At 40.0% G+C, this 27,309-nt stretch overlaps 1 protein-coding gene across 1 annotated transcript in view; it reads right to left on the reverse strand.

The window, feature by feature from the left end:
* The window catches only part of NPM2 (nucleophosmin/nucleoplasmin 2), a 59,431-nt gene extending 45,579 nt beyond the window's left edge, over window positions 1-13,852 (reverse strand). The window contains exons 1-5 of the mRNA XM_034422008.3: window positions 13,783-13,852; window positions 13,474-13,559; window positions 11,723-11,842; window positions 10,777-10,870; window positions 8,392-8,579 (exon numbers count right to left, since the gene is read on the reverse strand). Of these exons, the coding sequence (XP_034277899.3) occupies window positions 8,392-8,579; window positions 10,777-10,870; window positions 11,723-11,842; window positions 13,474-13,559; window positions 13,783-13,852 (558 nt within the window). The remainder of the gene's footprint in view (window positions 1-8,391; window positions 8,580-10,776; window positions 10,871-11,722; window positions 11,843-13,473; window positions 13,560-13,782) is intronic.
* Between the last annotated feature and the right edge of the window lie 13,457 nt (window positions 13,853-27,309).

The raw sequence follows: 27,309 nt of genomic DNA on the forward strand, positions 1-27,309 counted from the left end.
GCCTTGAAATCAACATATGAACAACAGAAAGATGAACTAAGGCAAAAAGGAGCATATTTAAGAAAAATTCTCCTTCTTCTATTCCCTATTCTACTGCTTTTCCTCTCCAAATGGTGGCCTCCAACAGCTAACCTCCATTTTAAAATTCAACCCTCCATTCATTTTTGTAGGCTCAGAATATTCTAATAATTTTTACATTATTTTGGTTTGTTCTTGCACTCTTATCATTTTAAGCATTCGTCAATAACAGGCTGAACATGAATCCGCAATGTGGAACATCTCCTAGAAGCAGTTGTGGGATTCAAGTAATTTAACAACCGGTTCTCTACCCTAATAATTTCTTCCAACAACCAGTTTGCCACATTGCTCAAAAAGTTAACAACCGGTTCTCCCGAAGGGGTGCTAACTGGCTGAATCCCACCACTGCCTAGAAGCCAGTAGAAAGTGCACAGCCCAGTTTTAAATGTATTGCAGAATCTGTGGCACTTGGAGAGATGGAATCAGTGGTGGGTTGCTACTGGTTTGCCCCCATTCGGGTGAACCGGTAGTAGCAGCAGCAGAAGGCTCGCCCACCTGCCCAGATGTCATCAAATATGTTCTGTGCATGCGTAGAAGTGGTGCACAAGTGAACGAAGCGAGCACATGCGCACAAGCGAAGTGGTAGCAAAGGTAAGTGAAACCCACCACTGGATGAGATGATAGTATTACTGAGCCACAGTGTAGATCATTCTTAAATCAGATACTAGAACCCTGCGGTTGTTAAGTGAATGATATCATTGGGATGGCACCCTCCAGGTGGAATGAGACAGCTTGGCACAGCCAACTCAGTGTGGGACAATTCAACGTGGGACAACTAAATGTGAGATAATGGTACTGTTATCCACCACCATTTATCTGAGATTAATTTTTGTCTTTCACATTTCATTTTGTCCCTCCTTTATCATCCTTTCTGTAATGATTCTATTCCAGCATTTCCACACTAATATTGAAGAAGTACAGTACAGTTATCCTGCATTGAATTAGCCCATGGGAAGCTGTCCGCAGGAAGTTGGCCATGGGGAGTTGTCCCATCTTGAGTTGGCCGGGGGAAGTTAACCGGAGCAAGATGGCCATGGCCAGACAGCTATAGAAACCCTCCGGGATGCTATGATTCCTTCTCTATTGGGGTAAGACAACACGTGATGTTGGTGGCCTTCTTCTTGTGATCCAGCCAATGCAAATGATCTATGCTGAACTGACCTTAGTTGTGGCATTGTGTTATGGAATTCCTGTGGAAAGTGTGCAAGGTCTCAAGTTGTTGAGATAGAAAGTAACACATTCAAGATACCAAAGCCATTTGAAATGTGTTCTGGCACTGCAACTTAAGTCTATTACTCGTATTACGATTCTTATGCGTTATATAACCATTTTATGCATGTTTGGATTATTCATTTTTGACAGTACTTTGTTTTGCTCTGGTGTGCAGTGCCCTAAACTCCAGTGGGTAGAGGTGCAACCAAGATAAAAGGATTTATGGCTGCTCAGTGATGAATGAAGGACAGCCAGCTGCATTTGAGATGGAGAAAACATTTTGTCCTGACTTTCTCATAGGATAATAATCTAATTTATTATAGAATACTACTGTATCATATTCTAATACAGTATTAGAAACAATACTGTAAGAAATTGCAACATTGGAAGGGATATCTCTATTTTGCAACACTCATCCCTTCAAAGTCTCAGTGAAATAGTTGGATGAATGTGGGTCATTTAGATCCGATTCCCCAGGAACTTTTCAGAAAGGATTCTATCCCATTAGAATTGGAATATGGAAGAAATCTGCCCCATTTTTAACCATACCAAAAAAGTGAGTTAAGAGTATGTGTGCTGTACTGCAACATGGATGTTGACCCCGAATAGATTCTGCTGGCATCTATCTTAACCTCATCAAAAATCACAGAAACTCTCCAATCGATCCCCAAAAGTAATTTCTTTGTGCATCATTCTGGAGCAGTTTAAAATCACATGCACTGTTTATTGAAGTGATGGATAGATAAATAATCTATTATCTATATATCTGACATCTGTGATTTCCATTTTGCAGTTGTCAGCATTTAATATTGATAGGCCAATCTATATTAAATATTTGATTGCTGGAAATGTGACATATTTTATTATTAGTTCCATAATTTAATACATACATATCTCCTTGGTAAAAGAGGAGAACAAGCATTTAGAAGAATGAACAAGCACACACTGAAAGATCACACCATTCACAATTTATGCTTCTTCACTGGAACTAGTAAATGCCTACAATACTACAATCACAATCCAAACAGCCACCACATCTTTAAAGCAAGGGACTGATCAGACCATTTTCTGCACCATAGCCTTTAGAAGCTTGGAGAAAGAAAGAAAAAAACAATTGAAAAAGGTAGAGAAAAATATGTCCTGAATTGGTGGTGATGCTGGAACATGATAGGTTGCTATTTTTTATGGCATGTTGCAAAGATTAGCGTTACAACATATGGTATCAATGGGACCCTCTGGATGGTGGACAGTCTCATCACATTCCTCACCAGGCTCAGAGCATCCTAGCATAACTATATTTTTCATTCTTCCTTCTGTTAAAGAAGAAAATAGATTAGCATATCCACATTACTGATTGCACAACAATTCCTCTGGAACATATCCAAGAATAGAATAGCTTTCCCCTTTCAGGTATCCCCCAAGATATTAATATCCACACCCCAAATTGCATGAGAAATCTGGAAATTGAGACAGTCTGTAAAAACGGAATGTATTTGATAGCTAGAAACTACACACCCCCTATCTATGTTCTTCTCTATCCAGAGCACAGAAAAACAAGGGTGTCATAAATGCTCTACTGTATTTTAATTGGAAACTGTGTGACATCCACAGAGAGAATAGTTTTATCTGAATAATATCATATTTTAAGTAGAAGCATACATACCTAAAAAAGTGTTTATAATTTTACACTTTTGACCTAGTTCAGCAATACAAGTTGTTTGAGGTGCACTCCTACAGCCAACTCCCACTTTATAACGGTAGCATTTAAAACAGGTAAGACCTTCAGCTGTTGAAAAGAGAAGCAACAAAATCTAGGATGTATCAATATAATTAATTACTATAGCTATAAATTAAAGAATATTCATTTCCCTGATATTTAAACTGGGTAGTGTCAGATTACCATGGTACTTAAAGCCTCACTTGCTCTTCAAGAGCAGTTTCACTTTATGGAACTGAAATATTCAACTGTGTATTTTGCTATGGTGAGCATGTTTTAACAAAAAAAATAAATTGTGGTGATTCCAACAGGGCTTAAAAGCTCTGGACTCTCAACTGTAACTCTGAAGTTTTTTTGTTGTTGTTCCATTTCTGGTTGTACTCATCAGACGTTGAAGTAAAGGATTGATCTCCACCACTTTTTTCTACTCATTTTTAAGCTGTAGAACTGAGTGGAAACTTCCCATCAATTAAGTCACATTACAACTGTCAAACAATTAAAAATATGGGACCTACTCCCTCACCCCCCACCCCCCACCCCCACCCTGCCTTCAGGAAACATACACTCACTTAGAAGCAGTGGGACACTTGGTTTATGGCTCAATCATGGACAAAACAAAGGGAGTACAGTACCCAAAAATACACTTATTGTGGCAATACTGCTCATAGGTCTAATTTTGGCTACTCACTGAAGGCAGAGCACAGAAGGATGGCAATGGAGAACCACAAAATCTTTCCCATGGTTTCTTTTCTTCCAGCACTTGTTGCTCTGAAATAAGATGAAAGATTTTGATGGAACTTTGATAGAATTGATGAAGATGATCCTAACCTGTTATTGAAGTCAGTACTACAACTCACACAGATGTACTTTCTGGGCAAGTCACAGATGGATGTAAGTTCTCTGGATAACCAAGGTGGTGTTATAAGTGCTCCAATATTACAATAAAAATCTTATGACCAAGAAGAAGCAATAGCCAGGTGCAGTATGTTCTGTGCTTCATTGTATGCTACACCTGAATGCTTGAGTAAGACATTAGGAAAAACTTCTTAATCAACCAGAAAATGCACTGAAATTGGATTCAGTCACAGATATTATGCTCCTATTGGTAAGACTCAAGTTCTGGTAGGACTCGTCTTCTCTATTCTGTGTTTCTTATGATACATTTGTATCATTTTCAAAGCAATTGGAGATTTTCTTGGACCAAAAATATGCCTTGAAATCAACATATGAACAGCAGAAAGATGAACTAAGGCAAAAAGGAGCATATTTAAGAAAAATTCTCTTTCTTCTATTCGCTATTCTGCTGCTTTTCCTCTCCAAATGGTGGCCTCCAACAGCTAACCTCCATTTTAAAATTCAACCTTCCATTTATTTTTGTAGGCTCAGAATATTCTAATAATTTTTACATTATTTTGGTTTGTTCTTGCACTCTTATCATTTTAAGCATTCGTCAATAACAGACTGAACATGAATCCGCAATGTGGAACATCTCCTAGAAGCAGTTGTGGGATTCAAGTAATTTAACAACCGGTTCTCTACCCTAATAATTTCTTCCAACAACCAGTTTGCCACATTGCTCAAAAAGTTAACAACCGGTTCTCCCGAAGTGGTGAGAACTGGCTGAATCCCACCACTGCCTAGAAGCCAATAGAAAGTGCACAGCCCAGTTTTAAATGTATTGCAGAATCTGTGGCACTTGGAGAGATGGAATCAGTGGTGGGTTGCTACTGGTTTGCCCCCATTCGGGCGAACTGGTAGTAGCAGCAGCAGAAGGCTTGCCCACCTGCCCAGATATCATCAAATATGTTCTGTGCATGCGCAGAAGTGGTGCACAAGTGAGCGAAGCGAGCACATGCACGCAAGCGAAGTGGTAGCAAAGGTAAGTGAAACCCACCACTGGATGGGATGATAGTATTACTGCGCCACAGTGTAGATCATTCTTAGCTGATATCTGAGACATTAGATCCCTGCGGTTGTTAAGTGAATGATATCATTGGGATGGCACCCTCTAGGTGGAATGAGACAGCTTGGCACAGCCAACTCAATGTGGGACAATTCAATGTGGGACAACTAAATGTGAGATAACGGTACTGTTATCCACCCCCATTTATCTGAGATTAATTTTTGTCTTTCACATTTCATTTTGTCCAGAATCAGCCATAGCCTGGTGCAGTATGTTCTGTGCCTCATTGTAGGCTACACCTGAATGCTTGAGCAAGACATTATGAAACCTTTCTTAATCAACTGGAAAATACATTAAAATTAGACTCACCCAGAGATACTGTATTCATATTGATAAAATTGTATCTTATGTTTACACTTGAACCTTTTCCAAAGCAATTGAAGACTATATTGTGCCCAACTTATACCTTCAAATTGCCCAGTTAACAGCGTTTGAATGATCTGAGGTAAAAAGTAGCACATTTCAGAAAAATTCTCTGTCTTATGAGGGGTCCTTGGTTCTCTGAAACTCATGGTTGAAATGGGTATCCTTGAACGTCTCCATAGAATGTATTCTTATCCTATCATCCTCATTCCTGCTGTGGCTGAAAGTCTAGCTTTTTCCACTCAAAAACATATAAATATTTACATTAATCTTTCTCAGAGTTTTGCCCCCTCAAAAAAAAGGCCACAAACCATATTGATGTGAATGTTTAATTCTTTTACAAGAACATAGTGACATATGTCCCTTTCCAAATGCATCAATCTGTGTCCTTCTGCCAAAACTCTACTGGTTTATAGCATTCTTTTTCCTCCATTGCACTGGTTCCATTTTGCAGCTCAGATCTTGCCAACTTATTCTACTGGTCAAATTTAGATCGCACGGAAGAAGCAAAAGTAGAAGAAGATACATATTTTACTTTCTAATGGCTTCTCGTACAGTTCCTGAAGTTGAAAATGAGGTTTGACCATTCCTAAATCATGCACACATTATTGTTTTTATAACCATTCATTTTCTGTTAGGAGAAAAAACTTCTAATTTCCAGAAATTCAAAGGTTTGAAAACAAGGTTTCATCTTATAGGTTTTTGTTTAGGGATAAAGTGCCCATATCCAAGTGAATGACTTGTGAAAATAAATACTGGAAGAAGCTCCTTCTACAGAGAACCTCTTTGGATTAGAAAAGGGTCTCCATCTCCATCAAATGGGTTCAAGGAAGCCACATCTATTTCACCTTCTGCAGGAATTTAAAGCCGCAGTTCCCCCTTAGCAGTAGGCTTCCTTCCTCTGTTTGCTTTTTTTGTCTGTAGGAAAAAGCCAAGGCATTCACAGTTACATGGGCATAGAGATGCCACTCATGGACATTTAAAACAGGAGTCCTCAACGTACAATCGATCACTCAAGCAACCATTTTAAGTTACAACAGACTCCACTAAAGCTACTTACAACCCAATTTCAAAGTTACAATAGCTGCCAACAAACACACACACACACACACACACACACACACACAGTCACATAATTGAATTTTGGGTACTTGAGTGCATTATACCGCAACAATGTTTTAATCAAAATCTGTTAAATTAAAGAATGCATTAAAAAAAATCTGAGAGCCATTACTCCTGCAGAACTGAAATTTCCACAATGTTCAGATGAGTTTTATTCACTTGTTGGACAAGTTGTGCCCATTGCAGCATCCCTGCAGTCATATGATCATGACTTCTGATCAGAGGTGGTATTCAGCAGGTTCTGACCAGTTCTAGAGAACCAATAGTGGAAATTTTGAGTAGTTCGGAGAACCGGTAAATACCACCTCTGACTGGCCCCATCCCCATCTATTCTCTGCCTCCCGAGTCCTGGCTGATCGGGAGGAAATGGGGATTTTACAGTATCCTTCCCCTGCCACGCCCACCAAGCCATGTCCACTGCACCAGTAGTAAAAAATTTTGAAACCCACTACTGCTTCTGATGCTTCTTGACAGCTTCCCACTAGCAAAGTCACTGGGGAAGCCTACAGGAAGTCAGAAGTCTCTCTTGCTCCCACTGTTTTGTTTGCCTATGATCCTTCTGTTTATCCTTTCAGGTAAGTAAATATTGACTTGGAGTTTATTTACCAGTATAATTATTTTTCTATGTATGAGATATACTTGTCTTAGATGATCACATGATCATTCAGCATTGAGGTAAAAAAAATAGTTCAGCCTAAAATTTAATGTTCATTCTGGTCACATCAGACTGCATTCTGTCCAAGGATCATTCAGTGGGTCACAGGCAGTGGTGGGATTCAGCCAGTTCGCACCACTTCGGGAGAACCGGTTGTTAACTTTCTGAGCGGTTTGGCAAACTGGTTGTTGGAAGAAATCATTAGGGCAGAGAACCGGTTGTTAAATTACTTGAATCCTACCACTGGTCACAGGGTTATTTCATATAAATTATATATTAAACATTCCGTTCTCACCCTTATGGGTGGTATGCGTCTTCCTCAATTTCAGGTCCTCTAACTATACACAGGTAGTCCTCAATTTACAACCACAGTTGAGCCCAAAATTTCTGTTGTTAAGTGTGAAAGTTGTTAATTGAATTATGCCACATTTTACAACCTTGTTGCCTCAGTTGTTAACTGAATCACTGCAGTTGTTAAGTCAGTAACACAGTTGTTAAATGCCTTCCCAATTGACTTTACTTGTTGGAAGGTCACAAAAGAGAACAGCATGATCCTGGGGCATTGCAAACATCATAAATACCAGACAGTTGCCAAACATCCAAATTTTGATCACATGACTATGGGGATGCTGCAACTGTCATACGTGTGAAAAATGATCATAAGTCACTTTTTCAGTGCCATTGTAAGTTGTAAATCAAGGATTACCTGTGTAGTCAATGGCTAAATAATGGCTAAAATGATGATTTTAGATATAAATCATCATTTTAACCATTGTATGTGGACAGAGATAGAGAGATAGATGATGGAGGAGGAGGAGGAGGAGGAGGAGGAGGAGGAGGAGATGGAGATATGGAGACAGAGAGAGTCAGAGAGACAGACACTCAGAGAGAGAGACAGACAGAGAGACAGACAGAGAGTGACAGAGACAGAGAGGCAGAGAGACAAAGAAAGACAGAGAGAGAGAGACAGAGAGAGAGACAGAGAGAAAGAGAAAGAAAGAGAGAGAGAGACAGAGAAAGAAAGAAAGAGACAAGAGACAGAAAGACAGAGAAAGAGAAAGAGAGAGACACAGAGAGAGAGAGACACAGAGACACAGAGACAGAGACAGAGAGGTACATACATAGGTACATAGGTAGATCGAGATATATAAAATCATCACCATCATTTTAGCCATTGTTTATCCATTGCAGGATGAAGGCCTCTTATATGAAAAACAGCTGAATCAATTTATAGGCTGCCAACTTGTGCATTAGAATCTAATTGTTTCTTCCTAGCTTTACCAGAGTTGGTTCCTGAACAGGTGGCTCTTGTCCCTTCTTGGTTGAAGGCACATGCTTGCTGGATGGACGTTTCACAGGTTTTACAGGCGATTCTTCCGTGGAAGAGGTTTCTGAGTCATCACTTTGCTGTGATGATGAAGAAGAAGACTCTCTCCCCTGATCCTCATCTCCATTCCACTGCAAGCCAACTGCAAGAATAAACTGAGCTATAGATGTTGCTAGTTTTATGAAAACAGCCTTGACTGCAGCAAGAGACAATTTTCTTTAAAGGACGTATGAAATGGAACATTAGTAAACTCTAAATGTCTATGGAGATTCTCAGTCATCCAGGTCATGGTTGTCCCAAAGGTGCTTTTTTCAAGAGTTTGTTTCGAAACAACCACTCCATAAACACATGGCACAAAATAAAAGAACAAACGTATCAGGATTAGATTCAGCAGTCCATCTGCATTTAAAAGACAAATGGCACTCTTTTGAAGACAGCAAAGTCCCTATTTTGGACAGAGGACTGCTGGTTTGAAAGAGGGGTTAAAGAGGCTATTATGTCAAAATTAAACAACCCTCTCTCAACAGAGAGGGAGGGAGGGATACGACATCATCTATCTCCAGTCTACAACACAGTCCTTTCAACCGTTCCAAGAAAGCTTCACACACTCATTTGCACCATTAAGGTGACTCTGATGACACAGATAAACCTCCAGGTGACCTTAATGACCCGCTAAAAGAATGCAAATAATCAGCTGTCTGCAAGGAGTATAAATCCTTCCAGTCCCCACCATTCAGTCAGAGCTGAAGAACGAGATGAGAAGCAAAAAGTCTTTAAAGAAAAACCAGAAAGTGCCTCTTGAAAAAAACACCTTTAGGATTAGCTATACTCAGTCTGCATTTTTTTGTTATCATGTCTTCAATTCTACATGCAGAAATCAGTTCTGAGAACTTGCCATTCCTAATAAACCAACTAAAGCTGGGAAGTTGATATCCAGACCTTCAGATGTTTAGAAGTTGTTTCTACCACACATGTGAACCCCTAAATTGTCAGATCACAATCCACAATAAATCCCTTTTTGCAAAGCAACATGATTATTTAAATCAGCTTGATTCTGTTTTTGGATACCTTATCCAGCCAAATCATTTCCATTTATAGTTTTACAGCAATCATGGAGAACTGCTGAAAAACAATAATCTACTAAATATAGTTGATGTTCCAATATAAGGCGCAAGATTCAACTAAATCTGGTTTAGATATTTTTCTTGCAGATTTTTCCTAGCAAAGGTAATGGGAGGAAGGGCTGAAGTTCATGCATTTAATATTTGCATTAAATCTTTGCTAGGCCTGGATTACATATCTTCAGCCCAAACCAATCTATTACTGGATGAAGGTCTCTAGATTGTTATTGACTGCAATATCCCATGCTGATATAATCTGGGTTGGTGGATATATATTTCCACAGTCTAGAACTGAGAAAGTGAATATCCTGAAGTCACTCTTCCAGATTCTGTATATAAAGGAGGACTCAAATGTGCTACTAATCTAGCACCTTAACCACTATACTACATTGGTTTTCATGCATAAACACACAAGTTGGATTTGTAGATTACAACCAGCCATGGTTTGTTATTAAAACTATGATCACTTTTTATTCATAAAATATATTAGCATATAGTTTATAGTTCACTGATAGTTTCTAATTTACAGTTGCTGAGTTCCCACAGTACATTAATCCCAAATCAATCCAAACATATATCTATACAATGTATGAACCGAGTCTTAAACCAATCAGCAAAGGAGCTATAGATAGCATATTAGACAAATATGTTTTCAAAATTCAAATCACTTTATTGCAGTCATTAACCAGCAGAAAATATATATATATGTTTTCTGAGGTTTTCGTGGATATTTGTATGTATGTGTATATATACTGTGTATGTTTGTGTGTGTGTGTGTGTATAATGTATATATATAATGTATGTATATAAATCAAATTTATATTTTGCTGATAAAGAAATAAAGGGAAACTAGTATAGATCTATTTCAAGCTTTTTAGCTTTCATCAGCTAGCCATACCCTTACTCGGATTCAAACTTGGGCTTCCTGCATGTTAGGCAGTTGAATTAACCCTCTGAGCCACAAGTTCTCCTCCCTTCATCAGCTTGAGCCAGGGGAAAGATTAAGTATTTTTCTATCGAGACACCTCAGCATGTGGGAGGGGACATTCTGCTCCCTTTCGCCTTTCAGCTCCAATCCAGGAGCCCTCAAGCCGTCGCATTCACGACAAACCATTTTATACTCTATATATATATATATATATATTTGAGCTGATCTGAAGACTCACTTAATAGAAGCCAAGATCAACTTCAGATTGTCTCAAGGGCTTTGGATTTTACCTGTTACATGTTGTCCAGCAAGGTACACAGGTCCAGATCCTGATTTTAGCCTAAATGTGATGGGAGGAGTCAAATCAAGCCCTGCTAGAGTAGCCTAGAGAACATAAAAATTCATAGTCTGAGAAGCTATTCAACATTTCAATTAAGCAAAAATACAAAAACCATTAATACTAACTTGACAGCCAAAAAAGCCAATGCAATCCTAAATTGCATTAACAGAAGGATACAATCAAGATCAAGGGAGGTACTAATATCACTCTATAAAGCTTTGGTAGAATCACACCTGGATTACTGCATCCAGTTTTGGTCACCACACTATAAAAAAAATATTGAGATTCTAGAAAGAGTGCAGAGAAGATCAACCAAGATGATTAGGAGACTGGAGGCTAAAACATACGTGAACGGTTGCAGTGAAGAGAAGGACCAGGGGAGGAAAGCAGTGTTCCAATATTTAAGGGGCTGCCACAGAGAGGAGGGGGTCAAGCTATTTTCCAAAGCACCCAAAGGCCAGACAAGGAATAATGGATGGAAACTGAACAAGGAGAGATTGAACCTGGAAATGAGGAGAAATTTTCTGACAATGAGAGCAATCAACCAATGGAACAGAAGTTGCTTTCAGAAGTTGTGGGAGCTTCATCACTGGAAGCTTCCAAGAAGAGACATCTGTCAGAAATGGTGTAAGGTCTGCTTGGGTGTGGATTGGACTAGATGACCTACAAGGTCCCTTCCAATTCTGTTAATATGTATCTGACTGAACAGTGGCTAGCAAAGTCTACTGTTGCATCTATTGGATGAGGTAAAAGAGGCACTATAGCTGAACTACACAAGATAAATGTTTTAAAGAGTACAAATATGGATGCTAGAAAACTTTAGAGGAAAAGAAGGTGTTTCGATTGATCTACCAAATGAGAAATTCTAAAAAAATAGTGATTATGATATCACTCACCATTGGAAGTATAGAAAGTTTCAAGGTTGCAATACGCACTGGAGTAGAATTGGTGCTACTCTTTGGCGGCAAGATCTCTACAACATGGAATTCATCCTTGGCATTTTCCCCAAGGCAGATCTACTTGAAAGAAAAGCAGAGTCACCAAGGCTAACAATATCTTAAGGACCCTCATTATTTCTGAATAAAGTGTTCTGGAGACAGTTTCTCACCCCCGACATTCTCTGACCAAGAAATAAGTCCAGTTTAGCCCTCATAAATCCTAGATGTATAGCTTCTGAGGATGAGTTGACTGAAGTTTTGACTTAATATGTTGCATAAACTTGTGTCATTCTAATGCAGAGGTCTTCAAACTTGGCAGCTTTAAGACTTGTGGACTTCAATTCCCAGAATTCTCCAGCTATGCTGGCTGGAGAATTCTGGGAGTTGAAGTCCACAAGTCTTAAAGCTGCCAAGTTTGAAGACCTCTGTTCTAATGTATAAACCAATGTTTAAGGTTTATATTAATTCAAATAACAACAGCACTTAGACTTTTATACTGCTTCATAGTGCTGTACAGCCCTCTCTAAGCAGTTTACAGAGTCAGCATATTGACCCAAATAATCTGGGACCTCATTTTACTGACCTCAGAAGGATGGAAGGTTGAATCAGCCTTAAACCGGTCAGGATTGAACTCCTAGAGTGAGCAGTGAGTTAGCATGCAATATTGCATGCTTACCTCTGCACCACTATGGCTTTAAAAAATAACTTTATTGCAGTCATTAACCAACAGGAAAAGTTTTATTAAGCAAACCATTCCACTGTATCATTACCGCACAATATAAACTCTTAGCAAGACTTTTTATACAGTTATACACCACTGAATTTTGTAAATAAGGCAGAAATATTCCTAACCATTTGAATTGGGGAACTGGTTATGATTGGTTATGATTAAGAAAAAAATGTTTATTTACTGCTTACAGTATTTCTACGCTATCGATTTTCCTCATTGTGTGTCTACATGCATCCCACATATATTCCATAAAGAAATCTAAAGAAAAATTGCACACTAAGCCTTATACCTATGCAAGAGTTAAAAACCTGACTTTCATATCTGTAATTTTTCTCTGGAGATTCACAAACATAGAAACTCCTCACCCACAGTCTTTTGAAGGAGGAAACTATAACTCAGTATTCAAAATGCCCCAAATTGATAACTTTTTTTTAATGGAATGCTATGAAACTAAGCTGTTAAAATATAAGCCCCAAAATTATTTCAACGCTTTGCATTCCATTGTAATTTGATATTAGCAGCGGAAAAGAAAACCACTGATGTAGGAGGCAGTGAGAAGAAAATAGATGTGAAGCAGAGGGACTGGTGAAGAACATTTTGACCTCCAACTAGGGATGAAATCCAGCAGGTTCTGACAGGTTCTGGAGATGCAGTAGTGGAAATTTTGAGTAGTTCAGAGAACTGGCAAATGGCACCTCTGGTTGGCCCCAGAGTGGGATGGGAATGGAGACCTTGCAATATCCTTCTCCCAGGAATGGAGAGGGAATGGGGATTTTGCAGTATCCTTCCCCTGGAGTGAGGTGAAAATGGAAATTTTGCAATATCCTTTCTATACCATGCCCATCAAGCCACACACACCACGCCATGCCCACCAAGCCATGCCCACAGAACCGGTAGTAAAAAAAAAATTGGATTTCACCACTGCCTCCAACCCCTTGGATTTCATCTCCTTTAAACAAAAGACCAGCTATTCACTTACTGTTCTTAGAGCTAACTGCTGCTCACAGGACCACTCTTCTGGAGTATCAAATGTATAGACTGGATTCTCCCTGTTGAGTTGACATCCTGAACAGAAAAAGGAGATGTTAGAAAGTTAGTTGGCCAACTCATTTTCTCCTGTGGATGGCTTAGTTTAAATCAGAGGTCTTCAAATATGGCAGCTTTAAGACTTGTGGACTACAACTCCCAGAATTCTCCAGCCAGCATAGGAGTTGAAGTCCACAAGTCTTAAAGCTGCCAAGTTTGAAGACCTCTGGTTTAGATCAAATCCAGAGAAAACATTTCTTACCCCAGATTACACAAACAGGCTTTTCAGAGCAAAAACTCTCATTGGTAGCAGAACTGGCTTCCAAGGCCATTGCTTCAAGGAAGATCCTCTTCAAAAGACAAAGACAAGAGACTGTGTAAATTCTGGACAGTTAGCAGATGTACCATTCAAAATGTATTGCAAAAGCTTCAGAGCTGTGAGAAATAGCACCCCAACTTGCTTCTTTGGGAATTTAATTGCAGTTTGAGTTGTGCAAAAGCAGTGTAGATTTATTTTCAGTGGCTAAATGTCTTAGGCTCGTGTCTATGGAGATTCTCAGTCACCCAGGTCATAGTTATCCCAAAGGTGCTTTTTCAAGAGGCAACTGAAGAAGCTTCTTGGATGAGAAGCGAAATGTCTTCAAAGAAAAACAAGGAAGTCCAGTTGCCTCTTGAAAAAGCACCTTTGGGTCTTAGGCTCATCTTACTCACCTGCAAATAATACATAAGAGTACAACTACAATGGAGTTCAGGAATAAAATACCGTAAAACCATTTCAAGGTAACGTTATAAAACATTTCTTGAGAAAAACCATGCTCTCACTTCTTAATACATTTTAAAAGAGATTATCTCAAATGAATATTTTGAAAATAACTACTTCCAAAGGTCAAATATCCACATTTCGAAACTTTGGGTAAAAGTCTTAGGTCCCTGACACAATCTATTGCAATGGTATCCAAGTTATCCTGTTACTAGGTGAACCTGCAAGTTAACCTTTTATCCAAGTTAACTTCCCCCCAAAATTTCTCTCTCACAGTCTCTTTTTCCTTTCCATTTTAATTTTTAATGGGAACCCCAAGTTCAATTAAATGTTCTTTTAGATAATATTTTCAGCTGAATAAACAAGGAAAAAAAAACCCCACAAATTAAATTGCAATTTGTTTAAAAATCAAGCACAAACAAAAGAATATATAAGTTTTCCCCCATTTTTTTTTTTAGTTCAGATCAGCACAATATGAGATTTTCATGCAAGTAACTCACCAAAGTTTCAGAAAGAACCACCAAACCAGCTTTGAACAGATATCGTTTATAAAAGGAAAGGCAGGTGTTTAACTTCTCCTTAGGCCAATCAAGTAAGCTTTGCACCTAGAATAAAATTTCAGTCTTAAAGAAAACCAGCCCACTCCTACTCAAATCTCTCCCAAATTAGGGAAGGGTATAAACCAACTTTCTTCAAGACAGTATTCTCCAATTTTACTATTCTACAGTGGCCACCACCTTAATCTTTAGGTTCCAGTACCTTTGGTGGATTGGGGGTTGGAAGTTGTAACCCAACATACTGTATCTGAAGAGCATTCTATAAAAGAAGTGGGGGGGGGGACAAATTTAGCCATGATGTATTGACTTAATTACAATTGGCAACAAAACAACTGAAGAGTCAACCCTAAGTCTGGGGTTCAAAAATGTGCTTCACAAGGTATGTGTAGCCTTTGGGGATCTTCTTTAGAATAGAGGTCTTTATACTTGGCAGCTTTAAGACTTATGGACTTCAACTCCCAGAATTCTCCAGCCAGCATAGCTGTATAGGGAGCAGAAGCTCAGCATCTATGTGCCAGTTTATTGTGCAAACATAGCTTATTACTTTAAGAGGACATTCCAGGCAGATACAACCTGTATTTATTAGCATATGGCATAATATTGTATTGATGGTTACAGAACTGCAGAGAAAGAATACAAGCAAAGGAAACCTTTTTTTAAAAAAAAATATTTTATTTTTACAATTATTTGGATTCCCGTCTTATCTTAAACAATAACATTTCTTTGGCTCTGAATCAGCTTGTGGGAACCCAGCCATTCTGCTTGTAAATTATATTTTATGGCTCAGTGTAAGTCAGCTAATCAATAAGCCATGATTAAAAGTATTGTGATTTTAAAATGATGTACCAGCACAGCTGTTTGACTTTTCCTACAACTGCATGAAAAGCAACTGTGGATGATTAGAGAAGGACAATTTGAGACCTTACTATGTATTTTGTTTCCCTGGCTGTGACTTAATAGGAGGTGTGTCTTTCAATTACAACTTGATATTGTCTACAGACATAGACCCTTATCCTGTTGAACAAACCCTAGCTTTTAAAATCTTTTTTATTTTATTTTAACTTTATTTTTTTATTTATTTTATTTGTCAAGGGTGTATAAGATAACAGATATAAGTATAAACATGATTATGGATACATGAAATGGATATGAATAAAGGGACATTAGGATAGAGACGGTAGGCACGTTGGTGCGCTTATGCGTCCCTTGGGAGTTGGGCGGCATAGAAATGCGACAAAATAAATAAAATAAATAAATAATTATGCATGCCCCTTACAGACCTCTTAGGAATGGGGTGAGGTCAACAGTAGACAGTCTAATTTGAAAGTTTTGGGGGTTTGGGGAAGAAACCTCAGAGTCAGTTAGTGCATTCCAGGCATTGACCACTCTGTTGTTGAAGTCATATTTTCTGCAATCGAGTTTGGTGCGGTTTACCTTGAGTTTGTATCTATTATTTGCTCGTGTATTGTTGTGGTTGAAGCTGAAGTAGTCATTGACAGGTAGGACATTGCAGCAGCTAATTTTATGTACTACGCTTAGGTCAGACCGAAGGCGGCATAGTTCTAAGTTGTCTAAAGAACATCTTCAGATGTTCTTCATGCGGCATGTATAATTGATTGGTTTTTGGGAAGGAATAGATTAAAAATGTAATCATGCCAGTGCCTATCAGACTTTTCTTCCAAGAAAGTCAAATTCAGATGAAATATTTCTAAACAACTGCAACAATTTCAAGTTGTGGTTTGCCTATTGAGTTCACAATAATGTACAAGTCAAACTAAATCCTTCAGTATTGCTTATTTACAGGTAGTGCTTTCAATGAACATAACTGAGCCCAGAATTTACTGTATGTTGCTAAGTGAGAAATTTGTTTAAGTGAGTTTTGCCCCATTTTATGACTTTCCTTGCCAAATTTGTTAAATGAATCACTTCAGTTGTCAAATTAGTAACACTGTTGTTCAGTGAGTCTGGCTTCCCTGTTGACTTTGCTTGTCAGAAGATCACAAATGCTGATTACATGACCCCCAGGACACTGCAACCATCATAAATATGAACTAGTTGGAAGCATCCGAATGTAAATCATGTAACCATGGGGATGCTGCAATGGTCATAAGTGTGAAAAATGGTCATAAGTCACATATTTCAGTGCCATTGTAACTTCTAATGGCCACTAAATGAACTGTTGTAAGTCAAGGATTGCCTGTATTTGATTTACATCCTTCTTTCTGCTCAGACAATTGCTTCTTCTCTTGTACCAGGAAGTCCACAGTCATGTTATCTGGAGTTAATCAAGACTTTTAACTCATTGCTGGAATCTAGTAGAGTTAGAGTGCCTATGTTAATGGCTAGTTTTGGGGCAATTGTGAAAAAATTGTATGCCTTTTATACTTTCTTTAGCTGCAATTTCCAATAGAAAAGACACATTCTAAGGAATAAATTCCATTAAATACCGTGGAATTTAATTCTGAAGATAAAGATACTTATAATCGCTAGCCTACTAATTCGTAGATTGACATCATGCTAAACCAGTAGGTGATTTGACTGGTTTTGACTTAACAATTGTGTGAACCCACCACTAGCTATATTATAAATCATGGTTTGTGCTTCGCATTATATATGGACTCACTCAAACAGTTGTGCTTTAAATGAAACACAGTTAAACAAACTCTGTTGTGAAAATAATATAAGAAAGCAGGCTATATAAATTACTGTGAGTGAGATTATTTATTTTATGCTGAGAATCAGTTTTTTATATCTCCCGTGAATTCTTGGTCTATGAAACTTCACAGAAAGAGATTAAGTATACAGAGCTTTGTTCAAACAAAGTTTAGTTGGTTTTAATCAAAATGAGATATTGCTAGATAAATCAACAATCAAATTATTAATTCCATAGATTTGGGTCATTGTGGAAATGTCCTATTGTCCAGAGCTATTGCACATACATTCAGATACACAGAGACCTCCTGTTGTGGCCCACCAGCTGCCAGTGGAACTGGCTGCAAACTCAGATGATGAGGAGGTTGCGGAGGAACTTGGGCCAGTTCTGGAGTCTGGGGAAAGCTCTGATGGGTGCTCTGCATCAGAAGCAGAGATAGAGCCAGGGCCATCCAACATTTTCCAGCCACCGGAGAGGCAGGTGCCTTCGAAGGCGGAGATAAGTGGGGAGGAAGAACAGCTGGGGCCTGTTCCGGATGCATGTATGCACAGAGCTGTTAGGAGAGGAGAACAACTGAGAACAAATAGTCGACTCGGGAAGAAAGGCACACATGGATGCTGAATGTCCCCCCCTCCCCCGGGCTGGGAGGAAAGGGGAGTGGTGGTTGTAGGAGACAACCGTTAGGATTTCGGAAGATGTGCTCATCGTGGTTCGTGCCTCAGAGACTGCTTGCCAGAACATAATTTACAGCTTTGCGGCTGGAAGCTCCCAGCCTGGCAATTATCCCAAGGAAAACTGATAAGGCCTGTTACTGCAGTTAACTCTTTGAAGGATTATTGCCTGGACTTTTCAGTGTGTGAGTGCCCTTAATTCACAGTAGCTAAAGAAAGAAGGTTTTTTTGGAGCAAGGAGTCTGTTTCTTGTTTCTGCTAAGGCTGAGTCAGAACACCTCCTGTTCTTTGTGGTTAATAGCAGAACCATAAAAAACACACACAAATACCGGTATATATTGGGAAGAACTATTGAATGGAGGAGAGACGGGTATATAATGGCTGGCAAACTAAAGACAGATCTAGACAGTGTTGGTGGTTGAAGTTATATGGTTTCCAGGAAAGCTCAAGTCAAGATTCTCAAGTCAAGTGATGTAAGGGCACCTAGATAAGACCTAACAAACAAGGAGAAGCATTCTGAGTGCAGCTATATGGCAGGATCCATCATCATCATCATTATCATCATCATCATCATCATCATCATCATCATCATTCTAGCCATTGTCTGTCTATTGCAGGATGAAGGCCTTTTCTGCATGTTTCTAACTCATACGGTCCTGAACTTTCTTTTGCCAGTTGGGCCTGCAACACTTGCTGATGTCGTCGATCCATCTTCTTTTAGGTTTCATTCGGGGATGCTTTTTATCCAGTGGGATCCATTCTAGGCCTGCCTTGGTCCACCTGCCATCGGTTCTTCTTGCTATGCGACCAGCCCATTTCCATTTCAAGTCTTTTACTCTCGTGATGATATTGTATACTTTCATTTGTTCCCTAAAATCCATGTGCAGGTCTTTCTATCTTGTCTTGTGATGCTGAGTATGCATCTTTCCATGGCTCTTTGTGCCAGTCTTAGCGTTTATATCTAATTGTGAGGTTAGTGTCCATGTTTCATAAGTCCATGGATCTATACTTAACTTGAAATCCTATTTCTGTAATATGTTCTTGTAAAAGGATCTTTGTGATCAATTCATGAAGATGCAATTGCAATTTGTTTCAGGAAGAACTTCCAGCCAGTTTCCTTAGGTTCTCCCCTGAAAATCCCATTATTTTATTAAACTGTAAGGAAGTAGTTTGTCATTGTGACTGAGCTTGACAGTTGTAAGCATACCATATTTGGTTTACAAAACTGCAGACTATCAGCAGATGATAAGAAAATGTTGGAGTTTTCATTGGTCCCATCTGGTGATCATCTGGCTTTTGCAAGCCAAACTTCTGCAAAATGCAAGAGCACAAGAAACACACTGTCCATGCAAATATTTCGATGCTGGACTTCTCTTGCTCTAAACCCTTTTGATTTCACTTTCTGATTTAAGGATTGCAATAATCTGTGAAGCAGCAAATAACCTCATGCCAAATCTTACGACTGTAGGTTCTGTAACTGTGACATTCTTGCATGCACCCAGCTTCAGAACTGATCAAAGTTTTTGCTGAAAAGAGAAAGGGAAAAAAGATCTTTACAGGTCATAATTCGAAGTACCTGAGCCCTCTCTATGATATTAGCTGGAAATCTGTTTTGTTACCCCCAGAGTTTGAAATTAAAATGACCCAATTATGTTGGGCATAAATAGCAAATCTCTGGTTCCATGTTTTTTTCCTTTTAAAAAAAAAATAGAAGTTTTTAGAATTTTTCGATACAATAGAAGTATATAAAGAATGAATAGAAGAATAAGAAAACAAAAAGTAATAGAAAATAAGGAAATGAAATTAAAAAAGAAAACAAAGAATTGTGACTTCCACCATTCTTTCTGCTCATTAAGTATCCAATTACTCTTTCCTCTTTGAGCTTTTTAATCCCCAAATTCATGTATCATCAATTCAATCTTTTCTTCTTTTAATATAAAGTCCAAGGAAGCTTTCTAATCTTTTTTAAAAAAATCTTTATTAATTTTTCTCTTGAGCCAGAGACACTTTGGATAGTGAGATGGGTAGCACATGAATTTAATCAATAAATACCTTTTATCTTCATCATTCATTTAACGACCTCTTAATCCCTTGCGGGGGGAATCTAGCCAATTGAATGGAGCTAAAAGAGTGTTTTAATGGCCGGATGCCCTTCCTGCCACCAATGCGGCGTTTTATTCAATAGATATCTTTCTCAGTGTGCCCAGAGAAAGAAAGATCTGCCTCTCTACCTAGGATTGAACTCACAGCCTCCTGATTGTGAGGCCAGAGCTCCACCTCTAGGCCATTCCTAATAAATAAATACCTTTAATGATCAATAATAAATCATGCTAATTTTATGCTAATTCAGGAAACTGAATTCACCATCATCCCTCTGAATAATAAGACCTTTGTAACATTAATCCAGTCTCCTATATCATGTTGTCTTGCCCCAAAGTAAATTTCTCAACAAAAAGCTGCAGAAAATCTAGATTTTGAGTGAGGAGGAAGAAAAATCTAACTCACAGATTTAATCTTACACACTTACAAAGGTAGAGTTTCAGTGTGTAGCAACCTGCTTCTTCTCCTGCCCAGCATAATTCATTTTCCGGAGAGCAATTCTCCTTTGGAAGTGGCCTGAGACAGTGGAAACACCAGATAGCATTTGCTGCAGAAAAAGGTACGAAGGTGGAGAGGAGTGTGAAAATTATTCCAAGAAATTACAATTACAGATGAAGCTTCACAAAGTTTGAGATTGCGAGTGTGTACTTTCTGTGTTTGGATATGTGATGTGAGTCTGGTTGGTAGGTGCTGGGAGTTATAGTCTAACACATAGAGTAAGGCACTGAGTTTTGGAAGTGTGTCATCTGGTGAAATAAAGTTCTTACTTGATCTCAGAAGTAGCTTCTGAGCATATTTTTATTTAACTTACTGCTCTTTGAACTAACTGCTGCTCCAAACCTATTTGATTTATCTTCTTTTTCTCTGTGTAGAGTGGGTTCCTTCTGTCATGCAGAAGTTTTAAAATAAGAAATCTTTTTCCCAGCCTAAATTTTTATATAGTCAAGAAGAAAAGCACATCATCTGCTATCTATGGAGATTCTCAATCATCCAGAACTGAAGAAGCTTCTTCAATGAGAAGTGAAACATTTCCCCCCCAAAAAAACCAAAACCCACAAGAAATTCCATTTGCCTTTAGGAAAATAACAACTTTGGGATATCGCCTGCTGTTATCATCTGACTTAGAGACACAAATCCCAAGGTACAGTATTACTAAAATAAATATCCTTGCCCTGAAAAGCGTCATTAAACCTTTAATAGGATATTTGTGCTATCATCAAGAAGTCATTACTGGAGTAATAAAAGCAAAATGTTGCTTTTGTTACTCTAATGTTAGACTTTTATTAGCTAGTCAAATCCTACCTAACATCTTAGATGAATCAGAGTGCTAACAGTTTTGAGTGGAATGGTTGACATATAACACGATAAGAGTTGGTTTTGAGACTGAAAATTATATTGCAGTTTTTTCTGGTTTTCCTCACAGACATACCTGAGTATAGTTGAAAGACCATCCATGCCCCGTAGATTAGAAATGTATTCATCATCTGTGGTTGCTCTTTCAAAACACTAGGTGTCCTAGATGGGTCATTTAAAGAGCTCTGTAATTGTGTGAGGTGAATAAGAGAAGAGACAAGATCACAAGAAAAGTTTAGCTAATCTTTCTGACAATACTTCCTGAGACAATCAACTCAAAACTTGCTGAAGGATTGATCTTTGACACTTTCACTAACAATACAATGCACATCATGAAATGAAAGAGATTGATATATTGCACATTTCTCCTGTATCATCTTACCTTTTTACAGTATTCAGCGCCTTTCCTCCTGAATCTCTAGTCAAGTTCTAATACTGCAAAAGAAGATTCCAGAAAGTTCCTAATGACCTGATTTGAAACAAGAGCTAAGTGCAAGGGACCACATTCTCCCATTCCTGGAACATAGTGATAGGCATATGGTGCCGTCTCATCCAAGCAGATCAAGCAAACCATCTACAGAAGAATTTATTAGGCTTTGAATAGCAGAACTGGTGGGAGAAAGAATGTGAGGGGTTGTGGTTCGCCGATTGAAACTATTTATCTAGCCAACTTTTTGAAAAATTATACCAGCATCCTTTATCAGTAGGAATGGTGGCTGAGACACTGGGCCTATCATCTTGAAAGCAGGCAGGCCAGGTTTGAGACCTGAGAGCCAGGGTGAGCTCCCGTTCTTGGCCCAGCTCCTGCCACCCTTCCAGTTCAAAAGCATGCAAATGCAACCAGATAAATAGGCACCACATTGATGGGCAGGTAACAGCGCTCCGCAATTCATGCTGAATCACATTACCAAGGAAATATCTGGCTCAATGGCCCTGAAATGGACATGAGTGCCACCCCCTATAGTTGGCAAGTTCTGCCAGAATAAAATCCTCAGGGACTCCTTTACCTTTACCTTATTAAGTAGTTCTGATACACAATAGGGTGTATCACTATTGTATATTTAATTCTATTTAATTCTCTAAAAATGAACCCTCTATATTACAATACAAGAGCCATGGTGGTACAGTGGTTAGAATGCAGTGTTGCAGGCTAACTTTGCTGACTGCCAGCAAAGGTTGACTCAGCCTTTCATCCTTCCGAGGTTGGTAAAATGAGCATGCAGATTGTTGGGGACAATATGCTGATTCTGTAAACCCCTTAGAGAGGGCGGTAAAGCACTGTAAAGCAGTATATAAGTCTAAGTGCTATTGCTATTGCTATACTATATCAATATGTAGTAATGTCTATGCTGTATGTGCCTGGTTAAAGATGTACTTCCCATTCACAATAGGAACCCAAATTCATATAGGACATTTAATCATAATGTGTTGAATAAGCCCTGGTAGGTGGATTCAGACAAACCCTCTGAAGTTAACTCAAAGATTCCTTTATTAGGCGCGCCAGCAACCCTGGCAAAAAGTTTCTCTCTCAATGCAGGCTAACAAGTCTGTCCGGCAGGGAGATAAATAGTTGTCTGCCACATCTATTCATCTCTGCCTTTTCCTTTTATCCCCAGAACTAGGGTGGGGTTTTGCTAGCAGTTGTGGCTCTTCTGTCCCAAGGATCGGCCCACAGATTTCCACTGCTCTCCTCTCCTCTGCCTTCTGCGCATCTGCTTGTCAGGCACTGGACCCAGCTGTTCCTCCTCTTCCTCATCAGCCACTTCCAGACCTGAAGGCTGTTGACTCTCCATCTGAGGACTGATGGATGGCCCAGTCTCCGCCTCTGTCTCTTTCTCTGACAGCTCCATTCCCTTTTCCCCCTTGGAGCTCTCAGGTTGCCTTGATGCTGACCCTGACTCCCACATCTCCTCCTCCTCTGACTTGGCTGCTGGAGGGGCTGGCTGCCGACAGGCCACAACACAGATGCTGTGGTATGAAATCCCACATTAAGTATGACCATCTGCTGTACTTCATGAAATCAAGGAAATGTTTGAGGATAAACCTGAGAATTAAGAGGGCAGTGAGAACTCTCCTTAATATTTGCATATACGATGGGAAATACATGCTGGAGGCTGCCAACTTTTCTTAAGTATAGTAGCAGAAATTTTGATATCTGATATTACGATACCATTCCGGAAAAATAGCTGTCCAATCTTTTCTTAAAAACTTTAAGTGATGGAGCACCCACAACTTCTGCAGGCAAAGAACTCCACTCGTTTATTGTTCTCACTGTCAGGAAATGAGCTACTTGGACCTCTTTTTCTTAAGCTTCCACCATTATGTCTTGTCCTTTAGAAAATAAGTTGGCTCCTCTTCTCTGTGACAGATGTCATTTTACCCCCAGTCCTTCTCTTTGTTGGACTAGACATACACTACTCAATTACTATTAGCAAAACACAGGTGAGAGAAGAAGAAATTGTTTATTAGTCAAAGTACCACTGACAGATTTTGCTTTTTCTGAATATCTTAAAACTACAGCTTCCGTTGTCCAAGGCTGCTCAGCCCTTTCTTCTCTCAGGATTCCAGCCATAAACCTAACTGGTGCAATAATCAAAATTACAGCAAGACGTTCTAGTCCAAACATAAGGGCCGTAATGTAGAACTTTAGCCTTGCAGTATTGCATGCAACCAGCTTCAAACTGGACAGAGCTGTATCCTGGAAAAAAGGGGAAAAAAATAACATTAACAAACTTTTGATCTCGGTTTAGTTAGCACTGGATTTCATACCACAAAAATTCTCCCATGCTTCGAATAGCATTATAGTTGAATATAGTTGCAAGAAAGATGGAGAAGATCTATACCACTGATGGCTAACCTTTTTCTTGTCGTGTGCCCAAAGCACGCATGTGCCAGCACCCATAATGCTTGCATGCACAACCTCCTCACACTCCCCAGCCCCCCTGCACATGCGCACGCGACCCCCCGCCCCCTGTTTTCAGCCTAGCAGGCTTTCCTACAGCCTCCTGGGCCCAAAAATGGGTCACTGGGGTGAATGCCACCCCCTGCACCCCTGCCCCCTGTGCATGTGCATGAGATCCTGCACATGCATGCGCAACCCCCCTGTGCATGTGCATGCATCTCCTGTGTGCCCATGCATCTCCCACATGCACCCCACCCCCACGCATCCCAAAAATCTTCTGGCCGATGGGAGGCACGCGTGCACATGTGCGGTGGAGCTCAGCTAGGCGATGGCTCATGTGCCCACAGAGACCATGTGGTGCCAGCTGTGGCACGCCTGCCATAGGTTCACCATCACGGCTCTATGCAATCAATAAAAACAAGACCAGGGGCTGACTGTGCCTCAGATCATGAGCTTCTTGTTGCAAAATTTAGGCTTAAATTGAAGAAAGTAGGGAAAACCACTAGATCAATTAGATATGAACTAAATCATATCCCTGATGAATATACAGTAGAGGTGACAAATAGATTTAAGGAATTAGATCTGATAGAGTTCCTGAAGAACTATGGATGGAGGTTTGCAACATTATACAAGAGGTAGCAACTAAAACCATCCCAAAGAAAAAGAAATGCAAGAAAGCAAAATAGCTGTCTGACGAAGCTTTACAAATAGCTGAAGAAAGAAGGGAAGCGAAATGCAAGGGAGAAAGAGGAAGAGAAACCCAATTGAATGATAAGAATGCCTCCTTAAATGAACGGTGCAAAGAAATAGAAGAAAACTATAGAACAGGGAGGAGCAGAGATCTCTTCAAGAAAATTGAAGATATAAAGGGAATGTTTCATGCAAAGATGGGTCATTGGGGGGCACGTCACCCCCTGCACCTCCCCGCCCCCTGCGCATGTGCATGCAACCCTGCACATGCGTGAGCAACCCCCCTGTGCATGTGCATGCATCTCCTTCATGCGCATGCATCTCCCACATGCAGCCCACCCCTGCTCATTCTGAAAATCAGCTGGCCGGTGGGAGGCAACTGTGCATATGCACGATGGAGTTCAGCTGGGTGACGGCTCACATGCCCACAGAGAGCATGTGGTGCCAGCTGTGACATGCCTGCCATAGATTTACCATCATGGCTCTATACAGTCAGTAAAAACAAGACCGGGGCGAACTGTGCCTCAGATCATGAGCTTCTTGTTGCAAAATTTAGGCTTAAATTGAAGAAAGTAGGGAAAAGAACTAGATCACTCAGGTATGAACTAAATCATTTATTTGTAGAAGTGACAAATAAATTTAAGGTATTAGATCTGATAGAGAGAGTTCCTGAAGAACTATGGACGGACGTTCGCAACATTATACAAGAGGTAGCAACTAAAACAGTGGTGGGATTCTGCCGGTTCTAGGGGGTTTGGCCGAACCCTTTGTTAAATTGCTGGCTCGCCCTGCCCCTTGCCCCGCCCCTCCACACTACTATTTATTGCCAATAAATGGGGCGAGCGAGCCAGCAATTTAACAAACGGTTCGGTGTTTTTTTGTAATTTATTGGCCCCGCAGCACACCGAACCATTTGTTAAATTGCTGGCTCGCCCGCCCCTTGCCCCGCCCCGCCTCCCACCCATGCGGCGCCAGCCTACCGTAGCCAGGGGTAGGCAATTGTGGCTCTTTTACAACCTGTGGACTTCAACTTCCAGAATTCCTGAGACAGCTTGGCTGTCTCAGCTCAGGAAGATGATTTTCCTGTTTCAGATATGCACATGTGCATCGGCCACTTGGTCTCCTTGTTTCTGGTGCCCATGCACGTGCAAAGACCGGCAATGGCCGGCACGCTGTCTCCGGCGTTCCTCCTGTGCAGCTCTGCTGCCTCAGAACAGCAGCAGCAGCGGCAACTGCAAAGGGAAAGGAAAGAGCGACTGGTCGGCTTGGGCGCTCAGGGGATTAGGGCTGCCCTTTTGGTCTGCAAATTCTAGGCTGGCAGTCTGGTCGGGGGCGGGGGGAGGGTGAGCGAGAGAGCAAGGCAACCTCTTGCGTTTCGGTGGCATGGGGCTCTGAAAGTGCAAAAGAGAACAGCCGTCGAGAGAAAAGTTTTTCGGCAAGCTGTGCAGAGCTGCCTTTTACTTCCAGCAACTGGAGAAAGGTGCTTTTCTTGGCAGCATGGCTGGACGCTGCCCAGAGCGCAAGGCTGGCAAGCTGTTTGAGCTGGCAAAGTTTACTACAGAAGGCTTTCCAGGAAAAAATGGGCCAGGGGTGTGTGCGCATGCGCAGGTAGGGGGTTCGCATTGCATTATGGGTGCTGGCAGGCACGGACGCTGTTGCATGCGGACACGCACACTTTTGGCACACAACAAGAAAAAGGTTCACCATCACTGACCTAGAAGATTCCAACGTTGCAAAAGATGGAAGGAAAGAGAAGAGGATAGCTAACATCAAGGTAGATATACTCAGTTATAGTAGCAATGAGTACATACCACTAGAAAACCTGAAAGACTAAGTTAGAGAGAGATCATCAGAAAAAAAATATCTATGTGCTTGGTCAAGGTCAATGCCAAATTTATGGCATACAATCAATCAATCAATCAATCACTATTCATTACAGTTTTCCATAACTTATGACATTACAATATGTTAAATTTCATATGAGTGAAAATTCATCCATAAGTACATTGCATATGCCAGTGGCTCCCCATGGACCCCCCTTTAAATACCTTTTGTGGTCACGGACCATGGCCACGGTCCCCCAAGACCTAAGATTTAAATCAT

Source organism: Pantherophis guttatus, chromosome 9 (genome assembly GCF_059756535.1).
Source record: "Pantherophis guttatus breed Tessera chromosome 9, ASM5975653v1, whole genome shotgun sequence".
Classification (NCBI taxonomy): domain Eukaryota; kingdom Metazoa; phylum Chordata; class Lepidosauria; order Squamata; family Colubridae; genus Pantherophis; species Pantherophis guttatus.